The sequence below is a fragment of the Callospermophilus lateralis genome, chromosome 3 (genome assembly GCF_048772815.1).
Source record: "Callospermophilus lateralis isolate mCalLat2 chromosome 3, mCalLat2.hap1, whole genome shotgun sequence".
Classification (NCBI taxonomy): domain Eukaryota; kingdom Metazoa; phylum Chordata; class Mammalia; order Rodentia; family Sciuridae; genus Callospermophilus; species Callospermophilus lateralis.
Window position 1 is genome coordinate 109,114,235 of NC_135307.1, and position 18,320 is coordinate 109,132,554.

Consider the following 18,320-nt stretch of genomic DNA (forward strand, 5'->3'; position numbering starts at 1 on the left):
CATGGATTCAATCTTCAATACAAATAAATAAGTAAATATAAATAAAAATATAAATTAAAAGGGCTGGGAATGTAACTCACTGGCAGAGTATCCCTAGGTTCAATTCCTAGTACTGAGAAAAAATTAATCATAGCTCATTGTTTTCTTGACTCAATCCTGAATCCAGGTTTCATCTACCCCTAGTCACAACCCCAGATGTGATCATGATGTTTTTTCTCTATAACTCTCTCAACTAAACCTTTATCATAGAGTCATATTTCTTGGTTCTAGGACCTTAAGCCCATCTGACATCATAGCACCTGCTGTTGAGCTACTCCCAGCCGGTCTGCCCATGCTGGGGTTGGTCAGTTTAGAGAACTCCAGAACAAAACAAAGAGATGAGAGCAGAGCTGCTGAGGATGGGTGGTGGCAGGAAGCCCACCAATCTGACCTCCCTCTTTGCCTGCCTTTGACACCTGAGCCCCCTCCACAGACCCAGGGATTGTATGGAATGATGCTTAGAATCCCCTTTTTCTACAGGGAAAAATGAGTTATCCAAGGAAACAACAGGTAGTTAGTAGCAGATCAAAACCGGATGCTTCTGCTTTGGAAGATGGACCACTACTCAAAAAGAAAGAAGAGCCTCCAGGTCCAAATTAGGGACTCAATACTTTTAACTGAAAAGGATTTCTAACTGAAGCCTGTTTCTCCTCACAGCTCTTCTTTGCCCAAACTTAAGCTCATGAGAAACTTTTTAAAAAATGCTCTGCAGGTGAGTATTCTGATAGGGAGATAATGAGCATATAATGACAGTGTGTTTCCTCCTCCTCTTATCCATTTCCATAGCAGCACACACTCCCCAGATGCTTTGTTCTCAGTATGGTTATGACTTTTGCAGATAGCAGGAAAGCAGGCATGGACATGTGGGGATAGGCGCAAGAAATTGGAGGGAAGAGGGATGCTTCTCAGTGTGAAATCTGGCTCTTTTGGGGGTGAGGCCAGTGCTCGGGCATCCTGAAAATCTCTCCAGTTTCCTGGGAGGGTCACCCACCCTGAGATGACCAAGTATCTCTCCTGGGGCAGCAGACTGAGATCTGGACCCATCAGGCCAACCCCTTTCTACTCAGCACTTGGTAGTGGCACCAATGAGTTTGGCTAATCTCTTTCCTCTCCCAGGCGGCCAGTAGCTGGACCTTAGAAGAAGGGTGTTTAAAGGAAGAGAACAGAATAGGAACACGAGGGTGCCTTTTAAGACCAGAAGAGGCTGGGATGGGGGCTTAGGGTATGAATCGATACAGACAGATGGATGAGAGTCTTTCATCCCCTTTGAGTCAAGAGCAGCCATACGAGTCAGTCTGGGCTCCTGATCATAGAGACTCAGACGTTGGCTGAAATTGACCTAGGTGAAGCCATTCCTAGAAGCTCTTGGGAGCAATACCCACACCTCCAGGCTGTTGAGGTGTAGGGGGTAAGTGCCTTCAGCAGCAGAAAGATGTCTCTGTCCCCTGTCATAACCTCACGGGTTTCATTCTCACCCTCATTAGGCACTAACTTCAGCCAAGCCCTAAGGATGCAGAGAGGAGTAAGTCCTCCCAGACAGGAGCTAGCCACCAGGGGAGGAACGTGTTCTTTACTCCTTGTCCTAGGATGGACCCTATCTTCTGATTTTCCATGTTCCGAAAAAGCAAAGCTGGGCATATAGCCTGATGGGTCCTTCTGGAATTGATGTGATAAAAGCAATATCACTTTATTCATTGAAAGTCTTGGTCCCATCAACATCACACCAGCTTGCTTGTACAGATCTTGATTTTGTCACAGTTTGATGGAAAATTACTGATTTGAGAAGTGAAGTTGGAAACAGAGGAGGGGGGCAGGAATATTAAACAGGCCTGATCTTAGGCTCATTCCATGGAATATCATTATTGGTGATCTGAGGTGACAGAATCTAGAATATTCTGCTGGGAATGGTGACACATATTTGCAAATCCCAGCCACTCAGGAGGCTAAAGCAGAATTGCAAGTTCAAAGCCAGCCTTGGCAAATTAGCGAGGCCCTAACCATTTCAAAATAAAAGGGGGCAGTGCTGGGAATGTGGCTCGGTGGCTAAGTGGGTTCAATCCCTGGTACTCCCCCCAAAAAGAATCTAGAATATTCTAATCTAATCTGAAAGTGAGAGTGAATTAGAAGGGGCTTCTCTAGGGTGTTAGAGGATTGGAACACAATTTGAAAAGATGTCAACAAATTAAGGTGAAAATAAATGTCACAAAAACAGGGTGACGTTCCATTTACTGGGGGGTAAAGAGTCAAAGAAAAATAATCAAAAAAGAAAGCAAAGAAAAATTACACCAGATTTGAGGTAGCAGAGAAAAGATCCAGAATGGTTGTTTATCACTGGGTTGCAATTCTCTAAGGTCCTAGTCAGCTCTGGCTCTGAAATTAGAGCCTAAATCCCATTTGGCCAATCAACACACTGAAGAGAGCAGCTGGACCTTTTCTGTCACAGCTCTGTGTACCTAGAACTTGGGACAAGGCCTTCTCTCTGGGCCTCAGTTTCCATAACAGTGATATAAGAAACATGGGTTAGACAGGAGGCTGGAAGAGAGAGAGCAGGGTCCAGGTGAATCAGCAAGGGGGTTGGGGGTGGCCCTGTCCATTCCCATAAACACTGGGCTGGGAGCACTCAAAGGCGTTATCAGGGAGTGACAGGTGACAAGTTCCTACCCCTGTGCTGAAGTCAGCCATCCTATAGCCTGAGAGCCTCTCTGATTCCTCCCTCCAAGAGCTGGCCTGTTTCACAGTTTGCCCATAAATTTTGTCTAGGCCTTACCCCGTTTTCAGAAATCGGTGGCCTATATGCCAAGTTGGCTGGGAAAAGGGAACAGGAACCTGAGGCCTTCATTCTCCTACATTATTCTTCCTTCCAGACCAGTTTCAGGCTCCAAGGTTGGGTGGGGGTCAAGTTCCTGAGTTAACCAGGTGAGATTATGGCAGCCTGAGGGGAGTAGGGGCAGGAGACCTGGGAAACAAGGACACTCACATTCACTCACACTGGGTTCTTATTCACACCTACACAGACATACTCTGCCATCAGGGGGTTAATTGTCTACACAGAATCTCTTCCTAAACTCAAGTGGGAGGGGGGTAGGTTGGGTGAGGGACATGGATGGGTTCTTGGCAGAGAGGGTCACAAACCCAGGCCCATGCCCCAGGAATTATAAACCTCCCAAAACTATGAGCCTTCAGGCTGGGGAGGGGGGATGAGTGTAAAGATGAAGTGGGCATCAGTGCTGTCCTCTGGATCCCAAGAAGGTCTGGCTTGGTGTTCACTGGAAGTCATGGTCCCCTATTTCTGTCTCTCACCCGGAGATCCAATGGCTACCCTGTTTCAGGTGCCCCCTGCTATATCTACCCCATGCTCCTCTCTGGTAAAGGACCCCATCCTGTGCTGAGGCACAGCTGACCCCTCCCTGCTGGCCTACTTGGGTTTCCAGGAAGGCAGCTGCCTAACCCACTGTTCAATGAGGTCAGGCCTACAGGGGACCCACCACAGACCCCTCCCCAAGTTAATGTTGGTGGGGAGTAGGGGATGGGGGGATCATCTCTTAGCTTCCACAGAAGGCAGAGACGTGACCTGGGGAGCAGGTAACATAACTCTAGGAGGCCTTGGCCACCTTGCCCTGAAGTCTATGCCTGTGGCCTACGCCTGGGGACAGGACAAGGACAATCATCAGTCTCAGCTCCTCCAGGCTGATTATGGCTCTTCCCTACCACCCTCCCTCCCACTCTCCCCCTCCTGCCAGGACCCCTGGGGAGAAGGCACTTCTCGAGCCATGCCTGTTCCTCTCCTGTGATTTGTTCTGAATTTTCAAACAAAGAGTAATTATGACAGATGTGGAGCAATCAGCATCATTATGCGGGAAAACAAGAAAGGGAAAGGGAGCTAGGGGACCTCACGGGGGAGGGGAATTTGTCTTCCCTCCTCAGGAAGAAGGAATCCCACCTCCACCTCCAGCAGCCCCAGCAACCTCCCAGCTTTCTTTACTGTCAGGAACCTGTGCCGCCTGGCTCTGTCCACCTCTCAGGTAGGGCAGGACTTCTCTCCAAGGGGCATCCAGGCCTCCCTGGTACACCCAGCAGTGGCTGAGGTTGGGGGAGTGATCCCACCTCGACCAGGGTTCAAAGCTATTCTCTGTTCCCCACACTCTCCCACCCCTGCCTGCCTGCCAGGTGTCCTGCTGTGCTCTGAGGCAATAATACAGATGTTCTCAAGGAATATGCACTCCTCCCAAGACACTGGGGTCGGTAAACATCAGGCCTGACAGGCATGGGTTGAAATTTCACCCTCCCTACTTAACAGAGTCCCCCTGGGCATGTTAATCATTTTGAACTTCCCCTTACTCATCTGTAAAATAGGACTAGTAATACCCATTAGTGGAATTTTTGTGCAAATTAAGCAAATGAACACAGAGAGGGCTTAGGACAGTGCAGCCCCATGACTATATCCGCTACCATCACCTGGGTCAACTGAGTGCCAGCATACGGACAGTCCTCAGCACCTGGTGGACTTTGGAGAGCCAGAGGCCTTCTGCAATCTGCCATGGCTGCCAGGAGTCCACAGCCAAGGCTTATTGGCCAACCCACCCTCAGAACCACAACCACAAAGCCCAGTTAGGGCAGCACAAAAGAAAAACCCAGACAAGTCAGGAGTCGGCTGCTCGCCTGTAATCCAGCCACTCAGGAAGCTGAGGCAGGGCCGGGAGAGGTGGTGCAGGCCTGTCATCCCAGCAGCAGGGAAGGCTGAGGCTAGAGGATCATAAATTTAAAGCCAGCCTCAGTAATTTAGTGAGGCCCTGAGCATCTCAGTGGAACCCTGTCTCTAAATAAAATACAAAAAAGGGTTGGGGATGGGACTCAGTAGTTAAGCACCCTGAGTTCAATCCCCAGTACCAAAAAAAAAAAAAAAAAAAAAAAAAAAGCTAAATAAAGCAGGAGGATCACAAGTACAAGGCGAGCCTGGGCAGCTTAGAGACCCTGTTTCAAAAAAAAAATTTAAAAAGGGTTGAGGATGTAGCTTAGTGGTAAAGCACACTGGGATTCAATCCCCAGAATATCAGAGGAAAAAAAAAAAAAAAAGAAAGAAAGAAAAATATAAATGAGCATGTCAGCCCAGCCTGGGGGGGCACATAAAAAGAGTGCCCCCCACTTTCTGAACCAGAGGGCAGTGAGGTACTGGGGAAGGCCAGAATTCAGAGCTCCCATAAACCGGAGGGGACTCCCTTACCTGCCCAGGCTGGTGGCCTGACCTATCCTTGGGCATGTTACGCCCTCCAGGCCTCAGTTTTCAAGTCTGTAAAACAAGAAGGGTGAACTTGACATGCTCCTGAGTTTCTCCTGCAGATCTGATCCTGCACACTGGAGACCTCTGAGGCCCTAAGTAGGCTGGGAATTTTAGGATTCTTTTGCTGCAGCCTGCAACCCTGTGAAGGGGCTAGGACTTGGCTATCTCTCACGGTGGTCTGTCCCCTCCTCTTCATTTAGGTGGTCTGGTCTTCATCTGTCCACCCCAAGTCCCCAGGGCCTCTTAACAGTCCCCCCTCCATCACATTCCAGTGGCCTTAGGGGCAGCAGCCAGACCAGAAAGTCCAGTTCCTGCCCATTATCACTGCTCGCATCTCCCTGCAACCCAACACCAGCATTCCAGAGAGCAGCCCCGGCCGCCCCCACCCCCATGGTCAGTGTCAGTGTCCAGGCGAGGCTCAGAGACAGGCCCCAGCCAGGGTCCAGGGTTCTCAGATTCCTCTCAGAGAAGGTCTGCCTCCAGGGAGGCTCTGACTGGGGGAGACTGTGGACCTTTTCTTTGGGGTTCTTCTTTGAACCTCATCCTCCTGGTCTCTCTTCTTGCTCTCCTGCAGGGGCTTTGGCTCCTAACGAGAAGATGTGGGAATGCCCACAATGGGGAAAGGCAGGACCAGTAATGCAAGAAAGAGGAGCAGGAGAACAGGAGAGGGCAGGAGACTGGGACTGAGGGACATTATTGACCACAGGGGGAGGCAGAGGTGGGACAGTATGTGGGGAGCACCAAAGACAGGAATCCTGAAACAAGACCCAGAGAGGAGATGGAGAAGGATGGGTGGGAGACGCTGGCTTGTAAGCCTCTACATCAAACCTTCTTCCCTGCCTGAACCAGGGAGCCTGTGTGCCAGCCCCACCCCCCCTCCCTCTTCAGGCCTCCTCAGCACCCCGCCTCCTTTCTCCACTCCCAACATCCAGTGTCCAGGCGCTCCTCCTCAGAAAGTCCACAGAAGTCCCCCACCCCCTACAACCACGGGCAGCTGTAACCAAGGGTTGGCATGTCTTAGAACAGGGTGGACAGAGCTGGTGTAGGGGAGCAAGAAGAGGTTCTAGAGGTCCAGCAGCACAGGCCAGCAGGCTCACTGAGATGGCAGCCAGATTTGGGGTACCTTCCTCATGAAGAAGAAAGCCTACATTGCAAGGGGTGCTCCCAGGCCCATAATGTAAACCCAGGCCATCCCCCAATGGCCTGGTGCTTGGTGTCTCCTCTCTCTTTTCAGCTGACTGGGAAATGATCAGTCCCTCCCAGGACCTGACCTGCTGCTTGCCCTGCGCTGGCTCTGCTCTAGCCCTCTAGCCTGGCCCCGCTGCTTACCAGAAAAGGGATTCTCACAGGAGAACCAACCCTAGGCCCCATGCACATATTTCAGGCACACACCTGTATGCCCAGGTACACACCCACACCCACACCCACACCCACCCACACACACCCACACCCACCCACACACACATACACACACACACACACACACAGGTCTCTGCATCCTTTTTTGGGACAAAGCTATGCCCAGAGAAACTAAGGTGCCACAGGTTATTTACACAGACAGGCATTCTCATTGGAATTACTGAGTCCATTTTGAACAAAGCCAGCCATGAGCGATTTGGTTTCCATCCTGGGGGCCCTTCTGTCCTTCTGTTCCATTCCGCTGAAGGTTAGCCTTCAAGCTACTGTGCAAAAAAGTCTCTCTCTGTCTCTGTCACACACTCACACACACACACACACACACACACACACACACACACACACACCCGAGGCAGAGACTCTGCAGAGGAGAGGGAAAGGCAATACAAGGCCAGGAGTGAAAAAGTCCTTTCTCCCTGGGGGTGGGGAGGGTTCAGAGGGCTAAGGGGGGCTGGGGGCCTGTTTCATTTGCAGGCTGCAAATGCCTCTCCTATTCACCGGCCCACATTCCCAGCCCCGGCGCCTGGCCGCTGACAATGCCTGGACAGGAACAGAGAAGATTTGCACATTGTGTTTAAGGGGCCAGCTGGCTGCCTGCGACAGTGGAGCCAAGGTGTGGGAACCAGAGGCTCCGGACTTCCACACTCAAGTCCTGGATGGGGTGAGGGGCAACCCTGCGTGGGGAGGGTGGGGGCCTAACTCCTCCACAGTTCAGGCCAAAGCCGCTGGCGATCCAGGCCTCTTCCAGCCAGAGCAAGGTCCAAGCAGGAGAGCCGGGACCCATGGAGGAAGTACCAAGCAATCAACTCTGATTCACACCCCATCTGGCGAGGCAGAGTCTCGATTCCTCTGGAGATGAACACGCAGCCGTGGCCACCCCATGATCCTGCCCCCTGTGCATTGTATTCCCCGGCCCATCCTCCCCGTTCACAGCTTCTGCTCCTTTGAGCTTTGCTATCAATTACGAGGAAGGAGGGGGGTGTGGTGACAGAGAAGCAGAGAGAGGGACAGAGAGACAGACAGAGCTTTGGCCCCGAAAGGCCACATGTTCATTTAGTTTTTACCAAGCTCCACAGGCAGGGGACATGAGAAATACAAAAGAAAGAGAAGCCCTTTAGGAGCTTAAACTCTAGTTGTGAAGACAGATGGACTATCCCTGTACAAAACAGTTACTTAACAACACCCACAGCCGTCGCCGAGAGGCAGGGCTCTGAACTGCAGACTGGCCTTAAGAGGGGAAGGAGAAATTATTGTGAGCTAAATGGTCTTTGGGGAGGGCTTGGGTGTGGGAAGAAGAGGGACAAGAATAGACTGGGAAAAGGCCCCGTGACAAAGCCTCAGAACAGAGATGGCCTTGGGCCACACCCCCATCTGACAATGAGAAAGAGTGGCTCATCCAAACCACAGGGGGGTCCAAAAAAGGGCCTTCCCAGCACACCTCACAGCTGCTCAGGAGGGTCAGGAGGGGTCTGTTTGTGACATGCTCCCTGGCAGGTAAAAGGACTGGACCTGTTTGCACCTGCCTGAGTGCCATGCTGTGGTTCAGGCATGCTCCCCACCAGAGGCTGCCTAGGTGTGGTCACTTACCCACTGCACCAGGGACACTGTGACTGAACCACCTGTGGCCTGCCCTAGCAGGAGCTAGATGTATGTTTGAGAGGCAGTTGGTGGAGACTTCCTGGGGCTCCCTCAGCTGCGCTTCCCTTCAGGGAAAAGAAAACCTGGGCTCCACATTCCAGGCCTGAGCCCTCAGCCTCCAGACAGAGGCCTGCAGGGTTACCAGCCACTGCACCAGGAATCACCTCCCGTCATGCCCATTGCCCTGCATGGGGCCCCCAAATGCACCAAGCCTTCATTCCCAGTCACTACAGCAGGTGACCTGACCCCAGGTCCTGCCCCACAGGGCTTTCCTCAGACACATTGAGAATGAAGAACCGAGGTCTGAGGAGACAGGTAACACTGAGGTGGAGAGAACAGGGACCTGGAATTGGCCTTTCTCCCTCTCACCACACCCCACTGCCTCCTGAGAGGAGTCTGGTCACCAGGGGCCTTCCTGGGAATCATCCCACAACTAAAGGAGCCCAGACCTTAACCCTTTTCATTTGTTATCTCTCAGAATAATAATAGTTAATATTATTGGTTCCTTAATCATCACTTAGGAACACTGCCTATGGCCCTGTGCTAAGTTCTTCAAGTGCATTATCCACCTTTAGCAAATGCTAAACGCAGTTGCTTGGGTATGGCAGTACAGTCCTAGTTCTATGGACTTCAGTTCCATGACATTCCCCTCTGGTAAGTATTATACTCCCTGCCCCCTTTCTCAGTACTGGAGATGAAACCTTGGGGTGCTCTACCACTGAGCAACACCCCTAGCCCTTTTTATCTTTTATTTTGAGAGAGGGTCTACATTGCTAAGGCTGGCCTTGAACTTGCAATCCTCCTGCCTCAGCCTCCTGAGTTGCTGGGATTACAGGCATGTGCTACTGTCCACAGTGATACTTCCCCCATTTTAAAGATGAGGAAACAGAGGTTCAGGAGGGTTGATTGTCTTGCCCAAGGTCCTACAGCTAGTGGGTGGTGGAGCCAAGGCCCAAGTCCACCGAGCAAGATCTATTTGCTGCCTTAACTCACATTCAAAACTACTGCTGGGGATGAGTGCAGTGGTGCATGCCTGTAATCCCAATGGCTCAGGATGCTGAGGCAGGAGGATCCCAACTTCAAGACCAGCATGGGCAACTTATTGAGGCTCTCTCTCAAAATTTAGAAAATAAATAAAGGGGGCTGGGGTGTGGCTCAAGCGGTAGCGCGCTCGCCTGGCATGCGTGCAGCCCGGGTTCCATACTCAGCACCACATACAAACAAAGATGTTGTGTCCGCCAAAAACTAAAAAATAAAAAAATAAATATTAAAAAAAAAAGAAAATAAATAAAGGGACTGGGAATGTTCTTAGTGGTAAAATGCCTCCTAGGTTCAATCCCCAGGATCAAAACGCTCTAGCTGGCTCACTGAAAATCCAGCTAGCATTGAAACAGGCCAGACCTCATCCTAAATTAGTGGGCAATACCTGCCACTAACAATACTTACTGGGCTTTTCCAGATGCCAAGCCCTGTGCCAAGTGCTTTGTTTTCATTATCTCATTTATTCCTCCCACAGCCCTGACAGACTGGCGATTATGCCCATTTTTTAGACAAGTGCACAGAGGCTCGAGAAAGTTGAGTAACTCATGCTAAACGCAGTTGCTTGGGTCTGGCAGTACAGTCCTAGTTCTGTGGACTTCATTATGCTGCCCTCAGGCCCCCAAATCAGAGATTATGCCAACAGAACAGGCACTCCTATAGTACCTGGGCACTCAGGTATGACCTGTGGCCAGCAGCATCAGCAACACCTGGGTTCTGGTTAGACACAGAAATCTGGGCCTTGGCCCAGACCTCCAAATTTGAAATCAACTCTTAGCAAGACCCCTAGGTGAGCTGGGTACAGTGGCACGTGCCTGTAATCCCAGTATTCAGGAGGCAGGAGGATCACAAGTTTGAGGCCAGTCTTGGCAACTTACCAAGACCCTGTCTCAAAATAAAATTTTAAAAGGACTAGAGGTGTGGCCCAGGGTGGAGCCTTGCTTAAATGAGTCCCAGAGTCAGTTTGGTTTGGGAAACCCTGCACTGGAGCATAGAGCTCTTGACTCCAGCTCCCCAGAGGCCAAGAGGTGAGGGGCAGGGGCTGAGGGATCCTGCCTAAGGACCCAAGGGGGGATGGGATGGGCCCCCATTATCCCTGCTCCTTGCAGCTGGCCCTTCCCTCTTTGGAGTCCTCCAGGCATGTGGACCTCAAAAGTGGGAGTCAGTGTGTGTGTCCAGATGGTCTCCTAGGCCTGCCCAGCTTCAGTCCACACTCTGAGACCTGGGAGAACCCCTGACCTTCCCAGGAGAGGTTGAAACAGAACAAGAAGCCCCCCCAGCTCCAACAACTCCACAGCCCAATGGAGTACACCCTAAAGGAATCCCAGCAAGGGAGAAGCTGGGGCTGGGAGCGGAACCCAGCAGTTTGCTTCCATTGCATTTAACCTCTGCACGCAGCAAGATTTTATTCAAAACTTTTGCCAGTGACACTGCCTTTAAATGAAGAAAGAAGCACTGACTCTGACCACTGAGTGGCTCCTGTATGCCAGGCAACATGTGGGATAAGCTGGTCCTCATGACCCTCCTATAGGTTACGATTATACCCACCTGTCACAGGTAAGGAAACTGGGCCAAGGGAACATGAACTTATCCAGGTCTCACTGTTAACAAGTCTCAGCTTCAATCCTCAAACTATTAACACATGGAACTGCAACGCAGAGAGCCCACGAGTCCTGGGGACACGAATAGCTTCAGGAGCCTGGGCCATTGTATCGGAAAAGAGAAGAACTTGAAATTGAATTCCCAAGGAATTAGTCTGCAGCGTAGACCACCCTGGTCAGGCCATCTTTCAAGGACAGCATTTGAGCTCATGGAATGGAAAGTGGTCCATTCCCAGTCATGGTCCTCTGGCTCAGGGCCCAGATGTCCCAGCTGACCTGCACATAGAATTGGATGCCCACGTGCCTCACTGTGCCTGGGAGGACAGCTTGTCTGTGAGTGGTACTGAGCATGCTCCTTCCCATCAGCCCCATGGAGCAGGCAGGAAAAGCAGGGGGCTGAGGAGGCTCCTAACACCTTTTCAGAAAGCCACCCTCCCATGTCACACAACATCTGTAGTGCCAGCGGGCAAATGGGCAGGAGGTGATCACCAAGGAGGAAACCCAGGCGGCTAATCAGCTTTGAAGCTTTCTAGGAACACCAGCCCATGAAGTAAGAAAAGGGATCCAGCCGCCCAATTGCTTGGCGTCCAAGCATTTCCCCATGGGGCCATACCCTTGTCGGGAAGAGGCCATGTCAGACTGCCAGTGCTTAGGAGCAAACCCTTCAGCTGTCTCCAGGACCCCCAAGGATTATCCAGGCTGACCCCACTCACTTAATTCCTTATATTGTTAGGGTTAAAGGAAACCAAACATCTTGAAGGTATTACCATTTATAGGGGAAACATATTTGCAGGCTGAGTCTATAGCTCAGTGGTAGAGCGCTTGCCTAGCAGGTGCAAGGCCTGGGATCAATCCCCAGTACCAAAAAAAAAAAAAAAAATAGAGTTTCTCCCCTTTCCCCTGCCTTTTCTCCCCTCCCTCAAAACCCCTGGGGATTTATTTCCCAGGACCCCAGGCTGGTGATGCAGAAATCCCACAGGGCCTCTGTCCCTCAGCACCAACGCAGGCCTGGGAGGATGTGGACAGCATCTCCCTGAGGAGTCTCATTTCTTCCACCCTCAGTCTTCCCTGGGTTCCCACCCTCTGTCCACTATATCTTCCACACACCCAGCCATCTGCTCCCAGGCTCCAGCCACCCTCCCCCGTACTGCCAGGAGAGCTTGGATGAGGGGTGGCTGAGCCAGAAGTGATTCTGTCTCAAAGTCCAGGGCTGCCTCCCAGGGAGCTCCATATGGGGGCCTGGATCAGCCTTCCTTAGAACAAAGGGGCATCTTAAGCCCAGCGAGAGGGCTCCTGCCTTGAACAATTCATCACTCACCAACCGTTCAGAGCAACTGTGCAAATGCCCTCAGAGCCGGGAAGAAAACTTGTCGGGCGCTGGGCCAGGGAAAAGGCAGAGTGCCATAGGAGGTAAATGGAGGCATAGAGTTCAGGCCGCCTAGAGCACAGTCCTGGCTCTTCTGCTTAGAAGAATGTCACTGAACCCCTGCTAAGGTTTAGTTTTCTCATCTGTGAAAGGGAAATGATGATGGCCTATCTCCCAGGGTCCTGGTGATGACTCAGTGAGTTAATCCACCAGGGTGCCTGGCATGCAGCAAGTACTAAGCCATAGCTACAGATTATTACCAATGAATGCCAAAACAGCCTCTCCAAGGGACAACCACCTTCCCAAAGTATAGATGTATGAAATGGAGAACATTTTTTACTTGCCAAAACTTTTGCCCTGTGTCAAGGGCAGTGCTTCTCAACCATGACCCCCCATGGCTGTCCTCAGCTTGCTGCCTCCCCAAGATGCATCACTAATTTTGGTTTACCAACACACTCCAGATGTGCATAGCACGGCATGGATCAAACACAACAATAATAATAGCAGAATTTTTAGGACAGAGCAGCTAATGTACAACTATTATTTTTATCACCACAACAATTGATGATCCATCAGGGCCAGCAAAGCACAGTTCTAGAGCTGAAATACCTTGTCTGGCCTTTTCTCTCCCATCCAAAAAAGCTCATTAGAATAAAGATGGATGCTATCAATGAGATAAACCTTAAATATAAATTATATATATATATATATATATAAAATTTGGTACTGGGGATTGAACCCAGGGACACTCAACCACTGAGTCACATCCCTGCCCTACTTTTGTATTTTATTTAGAGACAGGGTCTCACTGAGTTGCTTAGCACCGTGCCATTGCTGAGGCTGGCTTTGAACTTGGGATCCTACTGCCTTAGCCTCCCAAGCCACTGTGATTACTGGTGTGCTCCACTGCCCCCAGTCACATATTTTTTTTAAATATATTTTTTAGTTGTAGATGGACACAGTACCTTTACTTTATTTATTTATTTTTATGTGTGCTGAGGATCAAACCCAGTGTTTCACATGTGCTAGGCGAGCACTCTATCACTGAGCCACAACTCCAGCCCCTACCACATATTTTTTTATTGATTTATTTTTCTTGTAGTATTGGGAATTGAACTCAGGGCCTCAGGCTTGTTAGGCAAATGCTCTGCCATTGAGCTGTATCCCCAACCTACCATATACTTTTAAAATAAGTTTGGTGACAAGCTTCAGCACTCCACTGCTTGTATAGAGAGGTCTTATACTACCCAAAAGGTTCTAAAGTCAGCAAGTAATTTAAAAAATATATGCAGCCAGGGCTGGGGTTGTGGCTCAAAGGAAGAGTGCTCACCTAGCATGCGTGAGGCACTGGGTTCGATCCTCAGCACCACAAAAAAAATAAAATAAAATAAAATAAAATAAAAAAATAAAGGTATTGTGTCCACTTACAACTAAAAAATAAATGTTTAAAAAAATGCATGTAGGAGGCTGGATATATAGCTCAGTTGGTAGAGTGCTTGCCTCACATGCACAAGGCCATGGGTTCAATCTCCAGCAACACACACACACACACACACACACACACACACACACAAAATGCATGTAGCACAAAAATTTCTTACATCACTCACAAATAAGGCATTATTTACATAAGAAACATATTCAATGGACCAAGATGCTTGAAGTACCACAGACATAGGCAGCTAGGACAAGCTGGTCCAAGACTTGAAGAATCCTCACCCCCACACTGGGAGTGTATGTCTACATTCTTATGCATTCAACATTCCAATCCATTAAAGGAGCACATGATAAAATTTATCACCCCAATTCATGCCATGCACCTCTTAACTGACCCATGCTGGGAAATTAGTTCTCCAGAACATTGCAAGAGATGGCACTTCCTCCCTGCCCCCAGTTGACCCTGGATTACCAATCTGACTTACACAAAAGGAAACGGGGTGTGCACTTACTTGCAGCCTGGATTCGAGCCTTCCGGCTGACCACCAGTCCAAAGCGGTTCTGAGCCACACACTCATAGTCACCCTCATCTGAAGGGCTGCCTCCCCGCTCCAGCCTGAAGTGATGGATCAGCAAGGACCCATTGGCCAGCAAGGTAGAGTGGGTACTCTCAGCAAGCTCCACCCCATTCTTCCTCCAGGTTATTCGCACTGGAGGGGTACCCTCCACTTTGCAGCCCAGCACTACAGGCTGCCCTGGGACAGCAACATCATCACTGGGCTCCACAGCAAATGCCAGTTCTGCAGAGTGGCCAAGACCTGCATCAGGGAAGGGGAGATGAGAGGAAAAGAAGACCTTAGTGTAAAATCCACACACTGGAATTTCCAGTTCCCTGGGCCTAGCATCCCATTCCCATGTTTCAGTCATGTTAATAGAAATCCCTGTTATATATAGAACCTTATGCATTGCAAAGTATCATCCCAAGCAGTATTTTCTTAATCACAGACCACCTCAGAAAGATGAATATTATTTGTACCATTTCCTCTTTCACCAAAAATGAAACTAAAGCCCAAATATGTTAAGGGACTTGCCCAGGGTTTCACAGTTAGTAGCTACAAATCTGTGATTCAAGACTGATTCCAACACAGCTGCTGCCCTTCTGGGGTCACCCTGGATAAGCACTGAAGTGTCACAGCCATCAGGAGGTGGTCTTAGGTGAAAGGATCAACTTGTCCTGGCTTCTCACTTCTCATCTGTTTAAATTAGGGAACAACAATGTAGCTTGTGTCATAGGGTTGTTTGACATGATTTACAAACTCAGTGGCACTATGGAAATTTAAAAGTTCTAAAGAAATGTAATGAGATAGTAATAAATCATGCTTCTTTTTGCTGGCAAAATCATCAGAGGCCTGGTTCAATGCCTGGCATAAGGAGCAGGGGGTGGGGGCCCATTACCCAGGGTACAGGCTAGGCTGTGGCCTGTAGACCCCGTCCCTCCCTGCTCTGGGTGTTGGTCCAGTGGCCTTTGTTATAAGGAGAGATGAGAAGCACCAACTAAGATTCCCAACACTTAGCAGGACAGGGACCTAGAGCCTTTTACTCTTGCAGAAGAAAAGAAATGAGCTGAGAAAGGAGGAGGGAAAAGAAGAGGCTGATCTGGAAATCAGAAGCCCTACAGGAGGAACAAGCATCCCAGGCACGATGCCAAGTCACCAAGTTCTCCAGCAGCCAACTTACCAGACCTGTTACAACTTCACTCCAGGAGGAATGAACCCACCTGGTCTGAATGGGCAGCCACAAATTCCTGCTCACATTTCCAGGGAAATAGTGATCCTGAAAGGGGCCCAGCCCAACAGACTAAGGCCCTCCCCTGCTAGGGGATATCGGGAAGTGGGTGAGGAGAAAGGAGGTGTGCCGGAATGCTGGGCATCGCCCAGACCCCCCAGGGATATGTGAGGTTTTAAGGTACTTGAGGATCATACTCCAAACCCTCACCATCCTCCCCATATTCAGAGTTTTAGTTGCCTCAGTCCCTAATTCAACCCGGGTATAGCCAATCGGGAGACAAATTTCTCCCTGATGTGAACGCAATATTCTGCTTGTTAGAAGGGAAGAGAGAAAATAGCCCAAATGTGTGTCTGCTGAGAATTTGGAGTGGGAGAGGAAGGGACTAGATTGGCATCCCTCTCCCATTTGATGGGCCCCTTACAGTCACCAAGGAAACAGGGTGCTGGTGATGGAGCTCAGGGCAGCAAAGCCGGACAGCGCCGCGAGCCCAGGGACAGAGTCTCTCTACCAGTACACTCTCTGGGGAAGGGCGCGGCACGTGGGCATCCGGTGGCTGGCTCTGGCTCTCAGAAGGTTCTCCTCTCCTCCTTCTCTCCTGGCTCTCTCCCGGCTCGCTCTCTCCCCCACGCCGCCCGCCCAGAATCTTCCTCCTCCTCTTCCTCCATCTGTCCTGAACACTCCCTGCCCCAGTCTCAACTCCAAATCCGGGATGTGCCCTCTCAGTGCCGCGCAGTGGACTGGGATCCGGCCTCCGCCCCGCGGTCTACTGTCTCCTGCCTCTGTCGGTCGCCTCGGGCGACTCAGGGTCCACGGCTAGGCTACAAGCATCCCAGTTCGCCCCCCTCGGCTGGGACTCAGCCATCAGTCTCCCCTGGCTGGTTTCTGTATCCCCAACGCCAGCCCGCTCCCCTCCCCTAGCTCCTGTTTCGCCACCCTCCTGGCCACTCGGTCCGAGATCGGGGTCCTGTCCTGCGGCGTCCCGGAGCGGTAGCAGACCGAGCCCGGGAATCTCTCCTGGGGCTCGGTTCTCAGCACCCCGCTCCAGTCTTAGGCAGCCCCGCCTCGGTTTCTCTCTCGGTCCCTCTCCACTCTGTCCCGCTCGGTCCCTCCGGAGCCAGGTCTGCCCGCAGGTCCGCGCCGCACTCTCGGGGTCCGCCCCTCGAGCCCGCTTACTCCCCTCCGGTCCAGCCCTGGGCTCTGTCCGCAGCCGCTGGAGCTGAGGACGCCCTCGCTCACCCTCGCTTGGCGCGGGCAGCAGTAGCAGCAGCAGCAGCGATAGCAGGAGCCGGGGCCAGCGCGGCGCGGGCGGGCGGCGCGGGGACGCGGTGCGCGGCGCAGCCATGGGGCTCTCGGTCCGCTGGGCTCGGCGACGCGCAGCTCCCGGGCCTCTCGCGGCTCACAGCGTCCCGCGGGGCCGGCGCCGGGGCCGGGGCCGGGGCTCTGGCCGGGGCCGGGGCCGAGCCCGGGCGGCGGGGGGCTGGGGCCGCATGCCTGCCTAGGAACGCGGGGGGCGCAGAGGGAGCTCCGCTTGCGCCATCTTGCACCCACTCCGGCGATCTGTCAGCCTCGCCCGGGGTGCGCGCTCCGCACTCTCACCGCCTGCGCCCGCCCCGCCCTCCTCCTCTGCCCGCCGCCCCCCTTCTCTCCCCTCCGGGTCCCCTCCCCCAGCCCCCTCTCCCCGGAGGCCGGGTCTGGGGAACAAAAGAGCCGGCGAGCGCTTTAAGCGGCCGGACATTCCCGGCTGCGCAGCGGACGCGCCCCCTGCGCTTTGAACTGTGGCTGGAGCGGCCGGCGCCGTCTCGGGCTGTAGCCCTGTGTCCCCTCGCGGCCCGCCAGTCCCGAACTTGAGCGTCTGGAGAAGTATAGACCCAGCGGACTGTGGAACACGTCAGGGCTGAGAAGAAACACGCAAAGCTTCGGGATTTACTCTCACCCACTCTTTCTGCTGCGCCCTCCTCCAATGTATCCAAGACTTTATTTTAGGGCTAATTCCCTAGAAGCTACTCAAAGTTGTCAGAGACTGAGAATTCCGTGGGCACCTGGTCTTTCCGCTCAAACTCAAAGCATAGGTCGTTCTGCCTCAAGACTGGCTTTCCTAGACTGAGGAGTTAAGGCAACTCCTCAATCTTGGGTAGGTTGCCTGAGAAGAGCAGACCCAACAGGATCCACCCCACTTAGCTTGTCTGAAAGGTGAAGATAACCATATCTCTCCTACACGACCCAGGAGACCTTTAAATGGCACAGGCCTGGACAAATGATTTAGTAACTGGGAAAGCACACTGAAAGTTAAAATTGTCAATAACATCTCTGTGTCACACAGATTCTGATGTTTCGTGTCAGAAAACATAAAACATAAGACGATAACAAAGGTGCCTATGAGAATGTTACAAAAGGCAAGCATGTCTCTTAGGGCAAATGTATTCTTGCTAGCCCTGGAGCTCTGGCTTCACTCGGTTATTTGCTTCTCTGCCATTGGATTGGCAGTGCTGGGAATTGAACCCAGTGCCTCATACTTGCTAGGCAAGTGCTCTACCACTGAGCCACAAACCCAGCCCCTTTTATTTTATTCTGAGATACAGTCCCATTAACTTGTTCAGAGTAGCTTCAAACTTGCAATCCTTCTGCCTTGGCATCGTGAGTAGCTGAGGTTACAGGTGTGCCTCACTGTGCAAGACTTAAGTCTGTATTTTGATATTAACTCTGGACCCTTGGAACTAGG

The 18,320-nt window shown here is 51.5% G+C and overlaps 1 protein-coding gene and 1 non-coding gene across 2 annotated transcripts in view; both read right to left on the reverse strand.

The window, feature by feature from the left end:
• Igdcc3 (immunoglobulin superfamily DCC subclass member 3) overlaps nucleotides 1-16,943 on the reverse strand; it is a 39,217-nt gene extending 22,274 nt beyond the window's left edge. The window contains exons 1-2 of the mRNA XM_077109074.1: nucleotides 16,838-16,943; nucleotides 14,326-14,631 (exon numbers count right to left, since the gene is read on the reverse strand). Coding sequence (XP_076965189.1) covers nucleotides 14,326-14,631; nucleotides 16,838-16,943 — 412 coding nt within the window. The remainder of the gene's footprint in view (nucleotides 1-14,325; nucleotides 14,632-16,837) is intronic.
• Nucleotides 16,944-18,079: 1,136 nt separating this feature from the next.
• Trnaa-agc (transfer RNA alanine (anticodon AGC)) lies at nucleotides 18,080-18,155 on the reverse strand. Its single transcript has one exon. It is a non-coding gene; the product is annotated as a tRNA-Ala (tRNA).
• Between the last annotated feature and the right edge of the window lie 165 nt (nucleotides 18,156-18,320).